General features: G+C 45.1%; 1 protein-coding gene across 2 annotated transcripts in view; it reads left to right on the forward strand.

The window, feature by feature from the left end:
* CEP112 (centrosomal protein 112) overlaps nucleotides 1–16,684 on the forward strand; it is a 2,145,639-nt gene that overhangs the window by 2,064,903 nt on the left and 64,052 nt on the right. For both annotated transcript variants that reach the window (XM_086930940.1, XM_086930941.1), the window contains one exon: nucleotides 14,755–14,856. In XM_086930940.1, the coding sequence (XP_086787066.1) occupies nucleotides 14,755–14,856 (102 nt within the window). The remainder of the gene's footprint in view (nucleotides 1–14,754; nucleotides 14,857–16,684) is intronic.

Consider the following 16,684-nt stretch of genomic DNA (forward strand, 5'->3'; position numbering starts at 1 on the left):
TACTTATTGCTTTCAAGAATTTTAACTAAAAAGAAATGTACAAAAACAGATGAATGAGTAATCAAACTCCTATCAAAACGTGGGCTTCAGAGGCAGTTCCAAATCATATTGTATGTTGACAACAGATACATTCCTCAAAAGAAAAAAACATTAGACAGTAACTAGACGCCAAGATTGCTGGGACAGGAAAGTGTCACATTTTATTAGTGGTAGTGTCTTCAGAGGTCCTCGCAAGGAATTCTCTAAAATCAAGCCAGATAATTATTGGCCAGGATGCACAGACAAATGCAGAATATTAACTATTTTCCAGGTAATTTAAATACACCATGTCCTTTAACCAATCAAAATTAAAGGAGTGGAACCTCTCAGTCAGTTCAAAACTATTTTCCTATTGGTCTTGTCAACGGAATAACAAAGGACACACACACCTCATAATGCTGATGTGTACCCAAAAAGAGTGCTGGCTTTCAGACTTTAGGCTGCATGCCAACAATCACACAGATCATATCTGATAATTCTAGCATATCTCCTGTCGGTAACCACAAAAGGATGGACAGTTCCAAGTCAGATATAAGAAACAGCCTTCTCATGACCACGTCTAGTGCAGGTGTCAGTAACAGAATTGTTATTATGGTGCACTTGTGCAGGGTTAATGTATGCCTTATGAAAGAATTGAAAGTGGAGTAATTTATGTATGACGTTCAGAGACCTCTTTTAAGCCTGCGAAAGGCCTGTACTATTGTCTCTCAGTTAAACGGCGACCTAACTTAGATTCCCACCTAACTCATAAACAACAGTTACCACTTGCAGTGTCTCCAAAGTTCTGAGAAACCTTCTTTTAATGGTCACATCTGTGCCTTAAATTTTGAATATTCGGAATATTCGGAAGCTCAATAACCTAGGTGTCCTGGTTGGGCCTCACCAGCTCTTGGCTTCTGATTGTAAAGTAAACATTTCAATTTCATTATGGAGCAGCTATGGCATGTTGGGCCAGTACTGAGCATTTTGCATTTGTGCTATGAAATAGTATCCTTAACGACTTGGCACAACAAGGGTACTCTTATCATATGGGGCTATCTTAGTATCATATCCTAGGAGTGCACCCTGCCTATTTCAGTGTTGTGATAGAAGTGTGTAGCCTGACAAAGAAGCACCTAGGAAGAACAATGGGAACAATTTGCAATATGTATCATCATACCTTAAGTAGAATGTCCATTTGTATGTAGTTGTATCCAGGAGCTCACATTTTCTTTCAGATCCTATTAATATATATGGATTAGCAGACCATCTAATGCCAAGTTCACTGGGAACTGTGCCGGGGAGGGAGTGGTTTGCACCATCTCAAGTTTGCTTCAATTTATCTTCAACCCCACATATTTGCCTCAAAACATACTGCTGAATTTAGAGGAGGTAAGTAAATTGTAGCATGTTTGATGTAGAACAGCATGCCATCCTCCTGTAACCTTATATGATGTCATTGAGTGTATCTGTATTCTCTTATCTGAGTGAACTTGTCAAATCTGACAAACCGATGGCTGAATCATTTGTTTCTTCTGAGTAGGTGTCAAAGGACGACCATGCAGCATTGTTTTTTGGTTCAGTGGGTTTTATGCTGTGGGGGCTGGAGTAAAGGCTTACGTCATTGAGGAGATCGCTCCTTATGTTATCAGTCTTTAGATTAAAGAAAGCAGAGAAGTCTTCACAGGATGGTATATAGCCCATTATGCTATGTGATTGTTGGGGTTGTTCCTTGGATTGTGTTTTGATTAGTTCAAACAGTTTTCTTGGTCGGTTTTTTGCTTGGTCGAGCTGGAGGCTGAAGAAATCTGATTTTGAGCGCTTGATTTTCCTAAAGTAGGCGTTTCTCTTTTTCTTAAGAGTTTTAAGGTGCAGTGCCGAAGGGGCTGATCTCCAGGTGTGCTCTGCCATTTGCATGGCACGTCTATCTTCGTTGAGTCTACCATCGTACCATGGGTTAGAGTTGAGGTAGTGGTTGGTCAGAAATTGAACGTCAGAAGCGCCGGTAGGGGGAAGGAGGGTATTGCAGCTGTGGGAAGGTAACAAGTTGGGGTTGAGTTTCTTCAGGTCCCTTTTCCAGATCTTGGATTTGGTGGATTGAACCGGGTTAAATTTAACTTTTTCATTGATGAAGAATGTGATAATGTGGTGGTCTGACCAGTCACAGGGTTGGATTGACCCAAGTTGGGTAGAGTCCTCTTTGGAGATGATATGGTCGAGGATAGAGCCTTTGTCATGTTTTGGGCTGTTGCAGATTTGGGTGAGGTCAAGAGCGTTGAGGTATTTTTTGAGACTATTTACCACCGCGTCATTGTGATCGTTCCAATGGAGATTGAAATCACTAAGGAAAATTTGAGTGTTTTGCCGTCTGGAATTAGTTGAGATCGTGTCCATGAGTTGTTGGGTGAAGATGAGGTTGTCCCCAGGTGGGTGGTAGACGACGTGTAGAGAGCATACAGGTTTGCCCTCACTGATGACATTGAGGCAGATGTATTCACAGGAGGAAAGAGAGGGGGAAGTGACTTTAGTAACTGAGAGGTTGCTCCTATAAATGCATGCAATTCCACTGCCTGTCTTGCCGGACCTGTCCAGTCTAATGATGTGGTAGTTGGGGGGAACTAGCATGTCCATGATAGATGTAGAAGATTCAGTTAACCAGGTTTCAGTCAGAATGGTTAGGTCAAGGTCCAGTGCTTTGATGAGATCAGCGATGTCGGAGGAGTGTCTAGGGCCGATCTGCAGTTGTGGAGTGTGCACTTGAGCCGGGGGTGAAAAAGGTGGTAGAGGGTTCTAGAGTGAGGAGGACTTTTTTAAGGTTATTAGGGACGGAGCCTCTGCTGTTTTGTGTGGGGGGCCTAAGGGGGTTTGAGTGAATCGTGGGGATTGAAAGGTGTGTGGTGGCTATGTGGTTTTGGGGAACTGGGTCATATGAGCGGAGGAGGGTGTGTATGTCGTGGTCCGAAAGTGGATTGATGGTGCGTCGGGAGCGGTTGGTGGGATTGCGAGCGGGGATTGAGGTCCAGTGTGGGGAGTATTGAGTGAGAGGGTGAGTAGGATGGGTGGGGGACTTGTTAGGAGGGGAAGTGGTGGTGGGTAGGGGGTGTCTGGGGTGTATGAAGAGTAACTCTTTGAGGGTGTGAAGATCTTCTTTGACTTGGAGGAGGGTGGACTTAATCTTGTCCAGCGTGGGATTGGGAATGGTGTTGGGGATTGGCACTGAGGGTGAGTAAGTGTTCAGGGTACTGGAGTGGGGGGGGGTGGTGTTAGTGCAGGGGTTGGGGGTATTAGTGAGTGGGTTGGTATTCGTAAGGGGAGGGAGGTTGGGGAGAGGGGTGTGGTTGAATTAGGGAGGAGGTTGGTGGTATAAGTGAGGGGGTTGGTGGTAGGATGGGTAGGAAAGTTGGGGGATAAGTGTAGGCTAGGGGTGGTGGGGGTGCAGGTGAGGTAGTGGGGACTGAGAATGGGGGGGAGATGGGATGGGAGATGGTCCTGTTGTGGGGAGGGGGAGTGAAGTTAAGGGAGGTGGGGTGTTCTGAGAGTCTAGTTGGAAGTGTGAGGGGAGGGTTATGTTGGGGGGCAGGGGGCGTGGGGGTGGGGAGGATGTATGAAAGGGAGTGGTCTACGCCTGGGATTGAGGGGTGTGAGGTAACTGCAGCTAGTGGGTGATTGACTAGAGTACTGGGGGGAGGGAGGAGGTGTGTGTCATTCTGATGCTGTGCTAGGTTAGAAGGGCTGAGGGTGGGGGCGGATAGGCGATTAGTGGTAGGAGGCGCTGTGGAGTCAAGGGTGCTAGGATTGGAGGGCTGAGGGTTGGAGATATATTCTTTGAAAGTGGGGAACAAGTTGTCGAATAGGTCAAGGTTCCTGTCTGTGGATTGAATTAAGATAATACCGTTGTTGTAGATAGTGATGGTTGCTCTAGCTGGGAAGAGTTGGGATGGTGCGGTGGAAAGTGTTAGGCCATGAGCGGATTTCCTGGTGACGGAGATAGTGAGTAAGGTGAGGAACGCTTTTCTCCATTGTGCTCTATGTATAGTGAAGAAGATGATATCGGTGCTCTTGGCTCCATTGTTTAGTGAGAAGTAGGTGTCCACAAAGGGGGTTTCAGGGTGGGACTTCAGGAAGTTGTGTTTAAAACATTTGGCGGTTTTTTTGAGGAGCTCGGGGGGGGGGGGGGGTATTTAATTTTATATGTGTGCTTGCCCGTGGGTTCCATGTTGGGAGTGGAGGTGTAGGTAGGTGCAGGAGGTTGTGTGGGTAGGTGTAGATACGGAGCTATAGTAAGTGCGAGTAAGGTAGGTGGTTAAGCTAAAAAGTGGGCATGAAGGAATAGAGATTGTGACTAGTCTAAAATGGCCGATTCCTTAGGCATGGTAAGTAATGAGGAATGACTAGTCTAAGATGGCCGCCAAGTTGGAGAGATAGAGAAAAGTATTGTAGTCCTCTGTTTGTTATTATGTTTTGAGACCAGGGGTGAAGACCAGTTTCGCTTTCTAATCCGGGGCAGATCGAGATAGTCCAGTTTCTAGCTTGCTGGGTGGGGAGGACAAGTCCTATATCTATTTTGGTGATCGCAGTGCCAGGCAAGTTGTTGTTCAGCCTTGTGAGCATCTGGTAGTAATGGAGGCGATTTATTGCTGCAGTTTATGACCCCAGCCATTTTGGGCAGTAGATCTCAGAGGGGTAAATGGTCAAAATCTGAATTAAAATCGGAGCAGAGACAATACCTTGTTACATTCCTGTGTAGCAAGTACGCTGGTGTTATCGGCAATTTGTTTCAGTCATCGGGGTCATCGTCGTTGTGTGCATCGTCGTTGTGTGCCTCGTCGTCTGGCACGGTCTGCGGGTCTGCTCCTGAAGTTCCTGGGAACAGCAGGGGGGCTTCGGGGAGTCAGAGCCGCGAGGCGAAGACCAGGATCGGAAGTCCGGGCAGTGGCAAGATCCGCGACGCAAGGATCGGAATCGCCAATGCAGCCATCGGGCAGCCGGGTGGCCAGGACGAGGGTGACACTGTCGTCGTCGTCGGGCGCAGGAGCCCCCGTCACGGCAGTGCGAAGGGCGAAGATGGCCGCGGATGCCGTGAAACATCCAAGAGTACGAGTCGGGAGCCCAGCCTGCCTCGATGGGAGATGTCGCGTGCACCCCCAGACCGCTCCGTGAGGCACTGCCCAGTCCGCCCACAGGGCTCCACTCCTTCCGCTTCACCTGGGCATCGACGCAAGCACTCCAGGTGCAGACTCAGTCTTCAGCAGTCCGGTGAAGGTGGAGATGACTGCAGGCGGGTCAGACACCTCCGATGGCCAGCACAGCTCTCCAGTAGACACTCCCAGTGGGCTCTAGCCATCAGTCTCGGGCTCACCGATGTCCCGCAGCAGTTAGGTGCTGGTGGTAAAGACTCCAGACGACAGCTTCTCAGGTGACTGCAATACCTTCAGCAGGCTCCAGCCATCCGTCTCGACGACAGCTTCTCAGGTGAGAGTGGTTAATCCTCTGGTTGTTATTAGGACACTGAAAATTGGCCATCTCTGTTGTGATGTGAATGAGTCTATGTCGGTCTGCTTTGAGATCATGCAGGTTTTTGTAATTTCATCCTGTCTGGATTCTAGTAAGGTATGTGGGTGGGTTGTCAAGTCTTGCAGCAGGGGGCAGAGGGGCAAGGGGGTGATGGTGTTGGAGGAGTAAGGGTGCTGATGGATCGGGGAGAAGGCATAAGGGAGGATGGGTTGGGGGTAGAAGTAGGATCGAGGTTAGGAGGAGGAGACCTCAAGAGATTGGTGAGTGGGATTGCTAAAGGTATGTCATTGGGTGTTATTTGGGGACAGCATTCAGGAGAGTCAGTGGTTGAGGCAAGTGAGGGGTCAGATATATAGTTGGGGTGAAGGTGTGGGTAACTTGGATCCGTAACTCTGAAGTAATTACTCTGGGTGTGGGATGAGACTGCAGTCTAGTGTGGCGAATGGAGGAAGCGGGCTCAGACCCAACGGGAGGTGGAGGTGGAGGTGAGTTAGTGATCCCTTTAGAGTTAGGAATGTCTGGAATGGAGGAGGAATTGGAAATCGCTGCAGTTTTCTCTTTGAGAGGGAAAAAATCCTCGAATAATTTAAGGTGGTGATCTGAAGACTGGATGAGGATAATACCATTGTTGTAAATGATGATGATGACTTCTGCTCTGCATGCCGACGAGGGAGCTACCGACAGTCTGAGACCATGAGGTATTTTTCTGGATGTAGAGATCAAGAGTAGGTAGAGCAGGGCTTTCCTCTATTATGCTTGTCTATTTGTATAAAAAATGAGGTCACTTATTATAACTCCTTTAATCGCGTAAATGTAGGGGTCAGAAACCAGGGTTTCTGGATGAGATTTGAGGAGTCTCTGTTTTAAGGACTTGGATGCTTTTTTATTAGCTTCAGGGACTTACTGAATTTTAGAAGCATGGCTTCCCGATGGCTCCAGGTTGGTGTTGTTTGTTCTTTGTGAGTCCATTCCAGAAGCAAGCAGAAAATAGGGTGGCAGATGGGGGTGGAGAATGTTGGCAGGAGGGGTTGCAGGATTAGGGCTATATCGTGTAACTGTGAATGTTCGCCCGTTATAGGAATAGGTAGGACAAAATGAAGGCTTTAACCAACTCAGAGTAATAAGTGTAGTCAGGGTCAAATGATGATGCAGCCAGCAAAGGGGCAGGCAGGGAGGACTGGTGGGCGAGGTAGAATGTGCTTCATCTGAGATTGTGGTGCGGCGATTAGCAGAATAGGTCCTTACCTATTGTTCCATGCTGATGAAAAAAACTTGTTGGCTTAATGAAGGCATCTAGACGGAGCATAGGGAATAATCTGTGCTCTGAGGTACACTCGACTGATGAAGGGATTTCTGTACCAGTACCTGGGTCTTGAAAAGGTTATTCTTCTTAATAGGGAGACAGTGCAACGCTCTCAAATGTGGAGATATGTTCTCAATGGTAGATGCCAAAAGGGTCCAGACTGCTGTGTTTTGGATCAAAGGTGAGCCATGCCGCACTCCCACTCCCAACTCACACGTCCCAGACAAGCAAGGAGGAATCCAAACTTCTTGAACCTCAAGGAACGAAGTCAATCAATCCAGCGTATGACCCCCTAATCAGATGGATTGAAGCTGGGCCAAGAGTGTGATGTGGGGGTACTGTGTCAGGGGCTGCTGAGAGATCTAAGCACCTAAAGGTAGCACGGGGGGGTCCTCCAGCAATGTGAAAAAAACCTTGTTTGATTTTTTCACTACTGTCAAGAGCATGCTATGTTAGCACTTTTGCATGTTGGATTCTCCATGGCAGCTCTCTCTTGGAAATGCCTTCCATATAGAGTGGAGTCCTGTATGTCTTCCTGGCACTACCTTTTCTGCCTGAGCTCTGAAGAAAATTAGGAACGACCTGGTCCAAATCATCTTAGTGGCACCACATTGAGCCCCGTTTGTGGCACCTGGAAGATCTGAACATGAGCATCTGTTCGTTGATCAAGATGCAGCTTCGGGAGGATCTTCTTTCGCATTAGCAGGGCAGAGTACTGTGCCCGGGCCTGCAAAATTTGCATATCCATGCTTGGAAACTGAGCAGTGGCAGTTTATATCCTTCGACCTTTACCCTGAGGTTGTTGATGTTATCTTGACAGCGAGGTGTCCTTCCACAAAATCAGTGTATGCCAGTCACTGGGCTACATTTGTGACTTGCTGTGGCACTAGCCAAATTGACCCATGGGAAGCTGTCTTATTTTTTGCTGTTTGTTCTGTCCCTGGCCCAGCAAGGATTGATTTGGGCACTGTTAAAGGCTACACATTGGCTCTTTCAGATTTTTGTGGTTTCCGGATCAGCCCTCTTTATTTAAATCAAAAGTTGTGATGAGTTTTTGAAACATTTTGTAGAAATGTAAGAAGTCTTGTAGACTGCTCTTGTAGTTGGTAGTTTATTATTCAAGTTACATCTTAGTAAGTTCCAATGTAAGCCCCACCAGGAGCAGCCTCCTGGCTGCTCAGCCCATCTTCACCAACTCCCCTTCCATCAGTACAAACATTCCTCACATTCCAAATGATATCATACTGTAAGAGCATCAGGCAGGGAACAAAGGCTGGAAAGATGCATTACTTAATCAAAGCAGATTACTACACATTTATTTCCAGCTAAATCCTTTGTGATGCCATAGTGGGATTTAACATTACTCCTCACTTTTTTATGTGCATCCCTTTTGAGCCACTGCATAGCTGTCCATTGGGACTTCTGTCTTTCTCATTGTCCTACCATCAGCTCTACGTGTACGTGAGCTGAAAACTCTTTCTGTCAACCCACCTCATACAACATCCGTTCTGGACAAGTTGGTGTTAAGGACCTGAGCTTCGTTTCTACTGAAAGTGGTCACTCCATTTTATGTTGCCTATGCTATTACCCTTCCAGCATTCTTTGCTCTACCTCATCCCTCTAAGAGAGACTTACATAATGTGGATCCTAAGAAGGCACTAAGCCTAAGCTAATATTGATTGCACAAAAGAACATCAGGTAAATAATCAGTTCTTTATTGAGTTTTTTGGGGCAATATAGGGCCAGGCATTAGAAAAATGGGCCATCGCTGGATGGGTTGTTCTCTGCATCAAGTATGTTCTGGCAATAAAACCAGCCCCAAAAGGCTTATGGGCTCCTTCCACCGGGGCAAAAGATGCTGCCACTGTGTTAGCATAAAGAGTACCTGTCCTGGAAATTTGTCCGGCAGCTGCGTGGGCGTTGGTACATACCTTCACAAAGCACTACTGTCTCTGCAGTCAGGTCTATCGAGAGAGGTATTGCTCCTGCTTAATTCTGCAAGACTTTTTGATCTTAGCCAGTTATCAGACCCAGCACGTCATGATGTACTGCTGTGGTATGTATTCACAAGGTGAGGAATTTGTGGTTAGAAGTATACATCAGAAGAACAAGTTACTTACCGTTAGTATCGATCTTTCTAGTGGATACTCCATCTTATCGCAGATTTGTGACTGACTTTCCAACTTCCTTGTTCTGTGCATTGGACTATTTTTCTACCTAAACAGATCCCCCTCTATAGATCTGCACACTGGTCATGCCAATCTACCAATGGGCTGTGCGTCTGAGGGTCCTGACAGCCTAAGAAAGCAACAGACTTCAGCTTGCAGGGGTGGCGCTGGCATGCACCTCCACTCGTCATTTCCGGAGTAGAACAACGTTGGTGCAAAGTCACATGACACCACCCACTGGCATGTAGGAGTATTGCTCCATAGGTTTACAGATCCAGTCTAATGACTGTGGAATATTAGGAATCAGCGTTTAGATATAGTATCCACCAGAAATATTGTTATAAAAGGTAAGTAACTTGTTCTTTTGTGCCTTAGTTTTGCTATTGGAGTGACTGAAAACCTTCTGACTACCGGGTTAAGTGCAGTATTAAAAAATGGTAATAGGAATTATTTTGGTCCTCATACAATGCCCATAGTAATGCTGAGAAGCAATATCACATATGCAAATCTCAGTATCGTGGGTCTGTGTTTTTTTTTCATCATTCTGAGCTCCATAGGGAAAAATTGTTAATTTAAAACATTTTCCCAGTCCCAAGCAATAACAATTGGATGATTGTATGTTTTTTATGCGCACATCTTACCAGGTTTTTACTTGGCGAAACTCATGTAGGGTAAAACAAAAAACAAAAAAAAAAGATGCTGGTTCTGTGTGATATTTGTCGACCACTTCGAATCTAGATTCAGGCGAAAACATCCGTTTGTGCCGGAGTCTAAATGACCACAGCCATTGAAAAGAGGGCCTTTGTTTCTACAGTTGAGCATGCCTGTGAATAAGTATTGCCATCATTTCGGTGGCTTTTAATGTAGAAATAATGGGGGCTTCCTTCTGAGCAGCTGCTTTTATTCACTTTTCTGCTATTTACTTTAAATGTTGCTTGTGGTTTTGACGTGCAGCACATGTACTTGCAACTGTCTTTCGTCTTCTACACATTTCCCTCAATGATCGATTGGAGGAGTGGCACACGCAGAAGTGGGGAGCCATTGCCAACATTAGGTTGTTCGGACATTATCTTCGCTCATATACGACCACACATGCCATTGTGTTGAATTGTAGGATAGGGTTAGATAGATATTTATGTGCCGTTGTACTGGGTTTGTCAAATGCTACATTCCCAGTCTTTCTGTAGACCAATGCTCATTTGAGTTATTTCCAGGGACATCAAAGGCAAAATTTAGTAAAACATCAAACTTGAGATGCTAGTAATTAAACCGAAGTAACCAAGCTTCTGCTGCAGGTTAATGTTATGTCATGTTATGTTATGATATGTTATGTTAAAAATGCTCTTTTATAGCGCACGGCTACTCCTAGGAGTGTCCCGGCGCTTTGACAAAGAGCCCTCAATGTAAAAAAAATAACACTGCAAAAATAGAAAAAGAGAAGAACAGTTACTGTGTGAAAAGCCATGTTTTAGGCCATGTTTAAAACCTACAAACCCATTTGTGGGGTGGATGGATGTAACACGAGCATCAGAACCTGAACACTTTATATATTTTTTTCACCTGAAGAAAAAACTATCAAGATGTTACATTCTGCAACCACGACCACATTTTATCTTCTGGTGAGCATTATCACTTAATAGTTAAGCTCCAGTGACATTGGCCCTTATTTTGACCAAGTGGTACTTGGTAACAGTAGCACCTGTGTACCTCCAAGCAAGGCCTTGTTAGATTCCAGTCGTAAGCGGGTATATGTGCTGAACACCGAGAGCCACCAGCGGTGCTTTGGCCCATTGGACACGCTAAAGCGATACAAAGCAGTAAGATGATTTGCCCTTACTACATCAGACTGTTGGGGTCTGACTTCTTCAGGCTCCAAGGGAGGGAGCTGTATCGCCTTTAGAGGGAAAGTGCTGAGCAAGGGTTTTTTTGAGAAGATTGTATTTCAACTTGTGCAAAGAAATATGTATTGTCGAACACAGCGGTTTGAGACCACATTTTAATGGCAATGTTTTTTCATTTGTAGTGAACCCCTGAGGAAGGGCTAAAAATTAAGGCCCGAAATGCATTGGGTAACATCAATTTCGCAACTGAGGATGTTTTATGTTTTATGGCGTGGACAAAGGCTCGGATGGGCATATCTGTGGCATGAGAAACTGTTGAAATATATATGTCGCACGAGTGAACTGAACAACAAAAATAAATAAGATTTCAATAAATCTCTGGATTACAAGAATTATTGTTGAAATTCGACAACAGTTGAAAAAGTTTGTGATCATCGCAAATAATGCTGTGCACCTGGTAATGGAGGGAAACTCCCCTCCATCTTTATAGATGACAGAAGCATAGGCCAGTTAGCTGCCAACAGGATAGATCTCGAAGCCATAAGATTAATCTCGAGGTATCAAATGGATTTGTTGGCTCAGTTGAAGGGGTAGTTCGATTTCATTGTGTCAGTATGTTTTTAGGAAGTGTGAAATTTCTGATATATATTTATTGATCAGGAGTCCTGCAACCTGCTCAGACAACTTCAGCTGAGAGGAGAGTACCTCTAGTGATACATCTGGATTTAGATAAAAAGACCTCATCGATGACTAGGCAGATTTTATGTTGCTCCACTATGAATGTGATCCGAAAAATGCCTGGTTGTTGTCTTATGTTGGCTGCCAGGCATTCTTTTGTGAGGGCGAATAAACATGGTGACAGGGGACAACCATGTCTTCTTCCGCAGTTGAGTAAAATATCTTTCGACCTGCTAACATTCACTACTTTTTTCTCTCTTGGTTTCATTGTAATCAGCGAAGTGGGGTCCAAAGTCCATTTCAGTCAGTACACTTCTCAACCCGGTCACATGTCTTTTCATCATGGAGAACTACAGTATTTGCAGCAATCTTTTTCCTAGTGACTGTCTACTTTTTCACCTAAGGACACTGGCTGTAATATGGGCATTAGTGAGTTGTACTACTGTCTCTGCTGAGTTCTGAATTCCGAGCCCACGCCGCCTCTCTAAATTAGCCTTGGACTACTCTTCGTCACTATCTGAGTGTCAAGTGCTGAAGGGGAGTACTTGGTGCTCAACTTTGAGTCTAATAGTAAGGTGGCCCCTGGACACCATAGGTAAAAGGCTCCAATTGGCACAATTGAAGCCAGGTAACCCCGGACTTCCCTGGGACCCCCGAGCCCAAGGTGACACTGGTCACGCTTGTGAATTATAATAAAATGTGTAAATATTTTGCATTTAGAGGTTACAGGAAGACCAAGTTAGACGATAATCAGGTATTGGTGCTTTTACAGTGAACCAGCAGTTGGAATGATACGCTTTCTTCCCACTTAACCTCATAGATGCTATTAAACATTCCTCCCCAGTGCTGCGCTGTCCATTGGAACTAGTGCTGAATGGACGTCCAATGGTTGTGCGCAGCACTGGGGAGGTAGTGCTGCCGTCGGCCAATGCACCGAGGCAGCACTTAAGGAGTTAATGGGGGCCAGCGATGGTCTTCCATTTCTTGGTAAGATATTTTCATTTATTGATCCTTTGTAAAATCATTGTTGATTTAATTAGTGCTGATTTTCCATATCAATGCACCCGAATTGCCTTTTCCTGGTCTGTTCCCCGGTCTGTTCGTACTGCTTTAAGCAGTGGTGACACTACTGCCTTTTACGTGTTTGAGCTGCCGACCCAGCTGCCTCTCTTCCTTCTCCCAGTGTCCTTTATTGCTTGAATGCAGTTTGAAAAAAAACACCTGTGTTCTTCTTTTCAGCACAAAGACACCTTGCTTTGAATGTTCTTTCTCTGCATCAGAGGAAGCCCAAGTTCAGGAGGCAGCAGTTGCTGTGGTAACCCACATTATTTTGCAGACTCAACAGAAACCTCTTCCCGTGTAAATGCCGAAGTACTAAAGCGTCGCACATTCATCCCTTAGCTGGAGCAGCTTTACTTTAGCCCAGTTTTGAAATCCAAGATTATTTCACCTGGCTAGAATTACGAAAGCCATGTTGCAATGCCAAGTGTGTCATGGTTGGTGCCTTGTTGTAGAATTCGTAATACTCCAGACCTTTGTTAATTTCAAAATGTTGTTTTTGTATAAATGCGACGATGAGTACATCTCCAGATAAATGACAAGTGAAGGTCTACCCATCTCTTGAGAACTGTTCCAGAAGCGCAGGGCTCTGCAATAGATCAATCTTTCTTCAGGTCTTTAGGCCTTCACCCGTGAGACTAGGGTGTTGTTTCCCTGCATATATATACATTTATTTAGACGCCACACAAACCTGAATTTGTCATAAGTGATACGTTCTTTCAGTACAGACGCAAATTGCATATAAAGGAAACCAAGGAGAATAAAACAGTTTCTTTAGCAATACCTTCAATCTTAACCTTTGTAAATAGAAATCAATGTTGTACCAATCGTACATGGAGTGAATTATCCGAAGGTGATATGTAGTCAAGAGCAAGCATTTCCATTCTGTGCCTTTAAGAGAAAAGTGCTTTTTCATCAAGAAATCCCCTTCTTATTGCTAAACTTTTAAAATAAATTACTAAAACCGTTTAGCCGAACTCAGCGCCTGAAGCTGATCAGGTCAAAAAGACACTGTGAAAGTACCTGCCTTTTAATTGATAGGTGTTTTACTTCATTTTTTTCTGTTAAATTGTCTTAAATTTACTTTACCTAATTTCGTATTTTGTAGTGAGTCTAAAGTGGTGACTTGAGATCGGAACTGTACTTTCAGATGATTAAGTGAAATACACTGACGTAACCCTTAATTGCGTTGGTGACAACCGGGCTGATGAGGGTCCCTTTCTAGTACCCCGAATGACTCTAGTGATTGTTTAATTTTTGTGATTTTTGACTAAATGATTTATCATGGTTTTTTTTGCTTTCTAAGTTAAACAAAAGTATATGTTCCTTTTTTTATTTCTTCTTTACATTTGTATTTTTATTTCTCATTTGTGAAGGACCTTTAACTACTGATCACATCCTCCTATATTTATTTAACTGAGTTTTGAATGCTTCCTTTGGTGGGTTTTTTGTTTTCTATTGGGGTTTTCACGAGAAACACACAGATCCTAGTGAAAATAATCTCAATACCATTGATGAATATTTTTGGTCGCGATCACACAATTTAGTAAAGTGGTGGAGTTTAAATAAAATAAATTCCACAGTCGACAAGTTAACCAATAAACCTCATTTACTCTTACTTATGTAAATGTAAATGTATTGGCATTTATATAGCGCACTACTTACCCGTAGGGTCCCAAGGCGCTTCGACTGCTGCGAAACCCTTCCTGGCTTCCCTGAGAGATGGTCCCTTAATGGGTATCTCCAGGGTGAGACCAGGCATCCCCGGCGGTCTGGTGGGGCCGTTAGTGAAGATGAGGCAAGCTAATGCCCAGAGTTGCCGAGTGTGATCGCTGATCAGAGTGGGCACCGAGGCGAGAGAATTATCGAGTCCGCTGACCCTGGTCCAGAAACCTGCCGCGCCGGGAATCGAACCCTGGTCCCGGGCCGTCCTCTGCTCTCGGGTCTGCCGCCTCTAACCAGTGAGCCACACTACTGAGGAAGATCTATGAATGGATAATGGATTCAACTGGTGTTACAAGTCATTTATTTAAAGCCATGATAAAATTATTTTCCTACGTTAACAACTGCATTTTGCCTTAATACTGCAATATAAGTTGATGTATAGCTCTGTTATAGATAAGGTGTTTATTGAGGTTCATAAGATCCTCATCAGTTTTGTTTTTAATTCCAGGTGAACAGTATTCGACAAGAATGTGAAATGAAAGTTAAAGGCCTCATGCCTATGTATTTAAGACAAGAACTCGAGGACACTATTGCTTCATTAAAATCACAGGTAAGCATGCGAAATGTGTGATTACGTCCATGGCAAAAGGCCAGTGGTCACATATGTTTGATGCTGATTTGTTACATGGCTATAACAAAACTCTTTTATGTCACATGAATGGATTTCAAACACATCAGAGGTGTTCGAAGTGTATTGTATTGTAATAGCATTTATATAGCGCTTACTATACCTGACAAGGAGACAAAGTGCTTTTTCGGCGTAACACAGGCCCCCGTAGCCGCCGCAGTGTGTGGGGTCCCAAGTTCCAGGAGGCCCCGCAGCACAGCACTTCGGCCTGAGATCTCCTCATAGAGTCCGGAGGGGCCCCTCCACGTACCTTGCAGGGGAGCCCCCTCAATTTTTGTTACGCCACTGGGTGTTAGTCAGGTATTTGGATTGAGAATGGATAAAGTAGTCTGTCTGTAGGAGGCATCACAAAGGTGTACCAAGTCTCGTTTTCGAAATTTGTGTTACAGCGGTGATGCTCACACCTCGTGGTTTACGCTGTAAGATGAAACCATGTCAAACTGATTAGAAGACTTCCCTTGCAATGCCGATGTTTGGTTTGAATACAGCTGTTCATGTGTCCACGTTTTAAATCTGGTTCAGATAGTCAAGCTGGCTTTCTGTGTAGAGATACTGTCAAGGTTGCGCTAAGGGGACAAGAGATGGGAAGGTTCACACCGTCTGCCATCTGCAAGCCGGTTTTCAAGAGCCTCTAGGTATACGACTTATAATTTATATAGAAAGGGGGGTATGGAGTAGAAATTTAGGAGAGGTGCTAGCTGGCTGTGCAATCGGTGAAGTGGCCAGCCTTGACTGCGGGAGCGCAAAGAAATACACAGCCACACTTGTATGCTACATTTTGCCGGAAGTCACAAGCGACCTCTGCCCGTTCATTTAAGCTCTCTGGCCACGCCTGGCGAGAGAGTGATACAATGTTTGGAGACCCTTCCAGGCCAAGGGTTCAAGGGGTCATCAAACTTGTGGGGGCTAGACCGCTACATCCCATCACAAGTCTGTGTTCAAGACAAACTAACTAACAATTTAACACACAAAGTCTGCAAGTCTTTGGCTCGGTCTGAGATTTGGTCTAAGATTGTATCTGCTCTGGGATCCTCTTGACTTCTAGTCGGACTGATAGACGATGGGGTCTTCGAGATGGCGCTCTGTTCAGCCACCGCGGTTTGAGTTGGAGGCATGTGGACTCCGGCTTGACCTTCTTCCGGGCACGGGGTGAGATCCCTGCTCGCTGTCTCTCCACCCTCCGCCACTCAGGGAGATACCGCCTCAGCATCTGACACTTGTATTCTCTTGAACCAGGATATGTTTCTGGTAATAATCTCTTCTCCCCTTTTGTCTGTAAGGGCAGTTCCATTGAGCCTGAGCACAGTCCACAGCCCAGGTTCATACGCTGTGTGGAATTTACCCCCACTGCGGTGATTCCGTAGTAGGACCTGACATCCTGGTGCAATGACGTAAGCCTTAGCTCTTCTTCGCCTACTAGCCCTCTCATTATTTGCCATTCGCTGAGCTTCGGTGTTGACCGGGTCGTATGGTTCAGGGACCCAGTTGTCCGCTACAGAAATGGTGTTTCGACGGGGTCCAGTAAGAATCAAGGACCAGGGCGACCTCTGAGCAGTGTGGGGTAGTGCGATATTCCTGTAGGAATCTTTAAAGCGCTACCTCAGGATCAGACTGCTCTGCTACCGCTATTCGGAGAATTTTATTAAGAGTTCGCATGAAGTGCTCAGCTTCGCCGTTGGCCTGCGGCCATTGTGGAGTGATGTGATGGTAGTGGACTCCAAGCAGTGTTAGCAGGTTTTTAAACTCTCCC

Source organism: Lissotriton vulgaris, chromosome 7, assembly GCF_964263255.1.
Source record: "Lissotriton vulgaris chromosome 7, aLisVul1.2, whole genome shotgun sequence".
NCBI classification, from domain to species: domain Eukaryota; kingdom Metazoa; phylum Chordata; class Amphibia; order Caudata; family Salamandridae; genus Lissotriton; species Lissotriton vulgaris.